We start from the raw sequence: 7346 nt of genomic DNA, 5'->3' as shown, positions 1-7346 counted from the left end.
TTACACTTTTTGTTCCAAAATTCCATTTAAAAGATAACAACTACAAATCTGTATCAACAGTAAGAACAATATAAACAAATAGAAGAAATAGATGACAACCTAATACAGTATATGCCATAACAAACAACATTTTTTAAATACACATTTATATGTTTTTAGTATAACTGAGGACTGTAAGCACATCAAGCTCTATATGCTTACGCGGTATGCCTCCTTTATCATGTTTATCTTATGCATTAATGTATTAAGCGTGTACATTAAAGTTAAATGTCACATTGATGCAAATTAATATGTATGCTTGAAAAGACGATATAGGAATCAATTAATCAATTATCAATTAACAATTACAATGTGGAAAGGAGCTGCATAGGACTTTAGTTGACTTTAGAGGCAAAACCAAATCATATGGGAAACAACATGCTTTACAGAGTAAAACGATAATGGAGAGGTTACCGCATAAGTAAGAGAACTTCTGGGGGGGGGGGTAACAAACGTCATTAACGGAATGAGTTAATTAATGGGCATGATAGAAGTTAGTAATAAGATGAAAATAATATTCATATCCACCACTATATACGTATAGTGAATAAGTTAATACTCCAGAAAAATTCGTATTTATAGATTTATAAATAAAAGGCTTTGTGAGAGGGGTGTAGGATGTGTCATCCCTTATAAAAAAAAACCTTCTCTCAGCATCTTTTAGGGTGACAGAAAACTGAAATTGCACTTTTGTCTCCTTTTCTTTCCTTAATGAAAAAATAAAGAGGGGCAAAATTGAAAATCTATGTCGACTCTCCCAGAAAAAAAATTGTTTCAAATGAATCACAATTTGTATATCGTGCAGTCCGTCGTAAAACATAGCACTTAATGAAATAAATCGTTCTTGATGACTATGATACCGACATTAATAACCATGCTATGGAGCCTACTGATATTGTTACCATGGAAACGGATGGATGCCGATCGGCAGCCGATGGAATCCACTCCCCTACGCATGTATCCTCACCTGGAGGAAAGGAAGACGTGGAGGAAAAAAGTTTAAACATATTAAATTAAAAGAATGGTATAGAAGATACGTGTGCTGTAGCTAAGTTTGTAATATACCACTTCAACTGTTGTAGAACACATTGGAAATAAGTTGGGTGATACTTTCATAGGATAAGTAATCCTCTCAAAATTTCTGAAACATGTTTCAAATATATATATATATATATATATATATATATATATATATATATGTATACTTTATTTGATTAAATCAAATAAGATCTAATCGGTATTGATGTATATGCATTATCAATATAGGTTTTAGAGGGGCGGGGTCTTAATCCCAGAAATAATTTTCAACCCCATCTCCTATTTTTTGTTGATTATAAATTAATGTTATCGAGGCAAATGTAGAACATGAGTGCAAGAACCCCTAAGCCCCCAGCCCCAGCCCCCACCCCTGAAAAAAAAACCTTCTAGAATCGCGCCTGAGCATCAAACGATGGTGAAAAACAAGTATATTGAAGAAAGTATAACATTGAAAGAAAGGGCGATAAATAATTGAAGGGAGGTAGAGTTAGAGAGGGGAAGAGGGGTAGAGAGGACGGGTAGGGGTAGAGAGGGAGGGCAGAGGGTTAGATGGGATGTGGGAGCAAGAGGGAGAAAAGGAAGATCGAGTGGGACAGATATATAACGTGACAGAGATACAGGTATTTTATGTGACGTGCGTTTGCATTGTGTGTGGGAAAGAGAGGGTGGGACGGGAATGTGCGTGAGAGAGAGAGAGAGAGAGATAGAGCATTGACAGATACAGAGAGACAGAGAGGGAGGGAGGGAGGGAGAGAGAGAGAGAGAGATACTCACCAGCACATGCATTTCCAACAAATTCAGATTCCGGTGAAGGTTTGTAGACAACTGTGACACAGAAAGAAAAGTTATTCAAATCATCAACATTTTTATCAGTTCTTCCCGATTATGCGTAACAGAAACCCCTCGGTGACATTAGTTCGTCATGGTTAAAAACAGGACCCTAGACCCTACACTTATCCCGATCTTAATCCAAACCTAAAAAGAAAAAAAGAAAGAAAAGGAGAGAGAGAGGGGAGAGGGAGAGAGAGAGATGGCAAGAGGATGAAGTGCAACAAACTTATAGGAGGGTCCCCCGATAACCTCTCAACGGATAAATGGGCTTAAGTTTTTTAATTCACATTTAACATGTTTAAAACCGGTGTGTCCCCCGGCCCTACGCTTGCTACGCTACTATTCGGAGAGTTTGTTTGTTTTGTTTGATTTTATTTCAGTGTTAAAAAAGATAAAAATTCAAAAAATCGAACAATAACAGATATATTGAATAAAATGTTTACAAATTAAAGTAATTGAATAGAAAATCATGTACAATTATATCATACAATAAACATGTACGAAACATACAAATGAGATAAGAAATATATAGTAAATAATTTTCAATAAATTAGAGAGGTAATTTAGTACGCATGACACCACCATCGTGAGCGGTTAGACTGGAGATAAATAATAATAACGTTTTATTTACCCAGAGTAGCCACTTCAGTTATGAAACTGCTCTTCCAGCGGGCCCTGTATAACTGTTGTTATTACTACCCTTCTCAAATCTAATATGCAGAGCGCCTAGCTATGGTAGAAGGTCCCATTGTTATAAGTCTTTGGTATGACTCGGCCGGGGTTTGAACCCACGACTTCCCGTTCATGAGGCGGGCGCTCTAACCACTGAGCCACCATGCCCCAAGGAACTCACCTACTGATGTTGCGAATGTAAACGATGTGCAGTCTCCCAAACCATAGTCATTCTCAGGGCACAGCACACCCACGTAGGAGCTATTCTCAATCAAGTCAAAGAGGACGAATGACCCGTAGTTGCCGGTAGCCGCCGATAAAGCATCCTCTGGCCATCTGAGGGACACTATACTGATGTTCTTTAAAAGACAGGAGGGGGGGGGGGGTTCACAAAGATCCTAAGTTGAACTTATCTCTAAGTTCGACTTAACAACTATGGAAAGTCGTTAAAGCATCTATGAAAATATTTTTTAAAAGTTATTTTAAAGGTATATAATGTTGATTCAAATCATTCATATTTTCTATGATCAAAGAGATTCCATGTTCTTCAGAAGTGGAATTTATGAAAAGTCAAGAATACATTTTGATTTTGAATATATTCTATTTAATGGCTACAAATGGCTCTCCATAATTTTTAAGTTCAACTTAGAGCTAAGTTTGACTTATGATCTTTGTGAAACACCCCCTAAATAAAGACATTGAAATCTCAAGCATACCACTTTCATCGTTGAAAAAGAAGTGATTTTCGGCGTAATTTTTATACTTACTATGTTGTTAAATATTTATTGGTGTTTGAACTATCTGCCCCTTGGTGGCTTAAGTTGGACGGATGGGTTGGACCATCGTTAATAATATTACATTTATAAAGTGCCTTTTCATTTGAAAACAAAATGCATAAACAAGAAATACTAACAAACAACAAAAATAGATAACACTATCATATAAAGCGTATATTAATTACAAACAGAGAGGAATATTACAACAAATTAGAAAAGATAAGTTTTCAGACATTTCTTGAAAACTGCCAATTCTTAAGTACAGGGGGTAAGGAGTTCCAGGTTGGGGGGGGGGGCAATAATGGACAGTAGTAGTTACTATAGGCTAACTGAACAAATATGGGGACCTATATTCGAGTTCTAGCGCTTCTAAATTAATTGCATGTTATTTTGTACGTTAAATTTTCGGGTTTTACCATTTCTTCATTTTTATTTAATTTCTTTACGTTTTTATTCTTTAATTACTAATACTCTACATTAAATCATTCATTCATTTATTTTCTTATAAAATTGTCTTTAGCAAAATAGATAGGTAGCGCACGGACCAACAGAAGAACAGCCTTTGGCTGAAGTTGGTGCCGTGCAAAAATAAAATAAACTGAAACTGATAGATGCACATCTTGAATTCTTTGGAAGGGGGGGGGGGTGAATCTTACTACATTGATAAAAGCAACAAGTCTGCAATTTTATAACATGATTCAAAATCGCTTGATTTTTTGTTCATGTAATCAAATCAGGTATATAATGTATAGTTGTCTTTGTATATGCCGCCAGTAAAAAGTCTAACGTGCCTTACGTACCCCCCCCCCCCCCCCCCGCCACCCCACCCCTTCGGTCCGTTTCTGTCTCTCATTTCAACTTACCTCTATAACGTCTTGCCTTTGGTATTGGATGATGTACCGTGATATAGGGATATTGATGAGTTGAGTGCTATTATCTCCTGGGACTGAAGTTGGTGACCAAATCAGGGTGTAAAAGCGTCCATAGCGACCCAACGTCTCCTTATTCAAGATCACGGGTGCTAGAGGGCGTCCTAAAATAATAGAGATGATGATAACAATAATGATAATAATAACAATTGGAACCAGCTTAAACCGGAGACTATCGCCCACACTGACCCTGTCAAATTCAAAATTGCCCTATCGTCCCCCCCCCCCCCCCCCATCTACAAATAAATACACACTACCCGCACCTCCAGTTAAAACTCAGACGAGTATTTTGTAGGACCAACCAACCAAGAACCAAGAACAATTAAAACAACAACAATATAATAATAACAATTTTAAAAGGAATAATAATTAATATACAATTAACGTTCAGAAGAAAGAAAAGATTGCCTGATAATATCCCCAAACAGTGGCATAGCAAGAGTCCATCTTACCACCCTTCGTCTTGTTACATAAAAGATAATTTAGAAAATAAATCCCCTCACCACTAATTTCTATTGTAGCAGTAGATGTTCCAAGCGAGTTTGTAGCCACGCACGTGTAATTACCATAGTCCTTCTGTGCGTCTAGTTTAAAGATCACGAATCTATACCGAGAGATAAGTTAAATGAAAGGTAATATGTGTAACCACTGTTCATATCTATACAAATATAACGAAGATTCAGTTTTTCACTTTTTTTCACTCCATGGACTTTTATACGAAGAGTAAAATAACAGAAAAATACACTGATAATGTTATTGTAGATGCATAATTATTACAAAACTTGTTCTCAAAATAGACCATAATTAGCGAATAAATAGATGAATACATAATTTGAGACCACAACAATTATCATCGAATTTATAATTATTTCTTACAATCATGTAAACGTTTATCGGAGGAGAATTCTAATTAGTTTCCCTTATGAAATATGTATAATTCATTTCTATAATGAGAAAATGTAAGTGAGGATGAATTATCCTATCCAATGGTAACTCCACATGACTGGAATTTAGAACGGTAATATTGGGCAAGCTAGCTCCCCTTCTAATTTCTTACGGCACTTATAAGATATTCCTTTGGGGCAAAATTGTCGGTCGGCAGTTTGCCATGGATCACCGGCCAGATGGGTCTTTAACCTGTTTTAGGTTGTGTTTCCATATTTCTATCATTTCTCTCTTTGTGTTATGATAAATACTTTCTTGTACGGAAGAGTCGTTGGTGGCGTTCAGTAGACCAGTTTAGCCACAGTAGTAGTTATAGCAGTATGGGGACGGCCATAGGTTTTGCACACAAATATTTTCGTACTTATACTATTTCTAATTGACTCGTGTACATTAACTTTGACATAGTCTATTTACGAGAAAAACGGACTTATAACACGCGTGTCTATGGTTTTTTTTTTTGAGGTCTTGACTTTTCGAATTTAATTTGGGATTTGTCATTTTGGACTTGTACATTTTTTCGAAAAAAACTGAATTATAACACGTGTGTCTATGGTAGTAAGACTTTATGAATATGACTTAGAGACTTTTCATTATCATCTAGACTTACAATTTTTTCGAGAAAAAATGACTTTTAACACTTGTGGTAATAAGTCACTTGTGACTCCCACGCCAAAAAATCAGAATGTCCATACTTTCATTAATCTCGACTTTATGTCCATATATTTGTGTACACAACCTATGGCCGTCCCCATACTCACTGCTATTACTACTAGCCACATAGCGTTTATGCATAGTTTCAGCATGTATTGTCCATTTTATTATATCTGTATAGTATATTATGTGATAATTTTTTTCGTTTCGTTTTCTTTGTACTCTGTATTAATTGTTGTGATTGTAAGGGGAATCGCTGTGTTTTATTGCAAGCCACTGGCTTTTTAATGCGATTTCCCAGGCAAAGTTGTATCACATATTATATCTTTGTATTTTATGAAATTAATGTAAATTGTAGAAAGAAAAAATAAATATAATGAAATGACACTTGCCTGATAAACGTGGAGAAACATGAGAGGGAGATCCTAATAATGATAATTAGAAAGAAATAACAAGAAACTATATACAACTACATTATATAACCACAATCAAAATATGTTTTACAGATGTTCAATCTACAGGTTGTACGATTGGTCTGTGCAGAAAAGTTATCATATAATATATCAAACGACACACCGGCCATATGATAAGCGTATATCACAATTTTCATTTTCATTTTCCCCACGCATTAAAATATAAAATCATTAGTATTTAAACAGTGAATAAAATATTGAACAATAGATGCACATAACCACATGGAAATATTAACATTACAAAAGTGAGTCAATGTTTACATCAAAGTATAGCGAAAATGGATAATAGATCAGCATGAATTAAATATTATTGTGCCTTAAATGTTCTAGTTTGAATACTGCCAAACTAGGGAAAAAATGATACATTCCAAAAGTAAATTTCATCAGGGGCACACTTAAAGACGATTCGATTGGTGCCCCCCCCCCGGATCAATCATTGAATCTCAACGTATTTCTAAACTTACGCGTTAGGAATAGATTCTGTGTCATCTCCGTCGTCATCTAAAATTCTGACGTCATCCTTCAGCCAATAAAAATCCAGAGGTTCGGGAATCCCTGTGACATCACAACCAATCGCTACTGCATCTTTAGGAGCAGCACGGATGTCTGTTTGAGTGGGGTGCACTTCCGGGGCATCTGGCCGTGAAAAAGAATTATTTACATGCAAGTCTACGATAATACTTAAGTAATTCTTTCTTTTTTTTAATTGGAAAAAAAAAAAATCGTAATTGGGATTTGGATCATACTTCGTGTAATTGACTACTTATGTAGTAGCATGCCGTCATTTCGTTTCGTTTTTGTTTACATACTGTACGTGACATGAACTTTGATGAGGCTGGAAACGAAGGAAAATGAATTTCCATAAGAACTTAGTTGGTTGAGCTTTATTCAAACTGAAGAGCATGGGAGAGATCTCTATACAGTACCATAAGTATTACAATACAAATACCGTGTGGGTCAAAAAAAAGTTTACACCTAGAAAATTGCTAATT

The 7346-nt window shown here is 35.7% G+C and overlaps 1 protein-coding gene across 1 annotated transcript; it reads right to left on the bottom strand.

The window, feature by feature from the left end:
- LOC105442627 lies at positions 1-7139 on the bottom strand. Its single transcript, XM_030978708.1, has 7 exons — positions 7118-7139; positions 6819-6990; positions 4789-4889; positions 4220-4389; positions 2762-2939; positions 1852-1902; positions 1-1006 (listed from the first exon to the last, which is right to left on the bottom strand). Exons 1-7 carry the CDS (start codon positions 7137-7139, stop codon positions 891-893), a joined length of 810 nt encoding a protein of 269 aa, XP_030834568.1. The 3' UTR covers positions 1-890.
- Positions 7140-7346: the final 207 nt, after the last annotated feature.

This window comes from Strongylocentrotus purpuratus, unplaced genomic scaffold (assembly GCF_000002235.5).
Source record: "Strongylocentrotus purpuratus isolate Spur 01 unplaced genomic scaffold, Spur_5.0 spur5_scaffold_1, whole genome shotgun sequence".
Lineage (NCBI taxonomy): Eukaryota > Metazoa > Echinodermata > Echinoidea > Camarodonta > Strongylocentrotidae > Strongylocentrotus > Strongylocentrotus purpuratus.
The sequence above is the reverse complement of the archived record's forward strand: the minus strand, read 5'-3'. Positions and strand labels throughout refer to the sequence as shown.

Excerpts from the sequence above, each read along its gene's own strand:
- LOC105442627 (XM_030978708.1), bottom strand. The coding sequence starts at position 7,139 with ATGACGGCATGCTACTACATAA. Across the intron at positions 1,903-2,761 it reads TACATTCGCAACATCAGTAG|TTGTCTACAAACCTTCACCG; the intron begins GTGAGTTCCTTG and ends TCTGTGTCACAG. Across the intron at positions 1,007-1,851 it reads TGTTGGAAATGCATGTGCTG|GTGAGGATACATGCGTAGGG; the intron begins GTGAGTATCTCT and ends CCTTTCCTCCAG.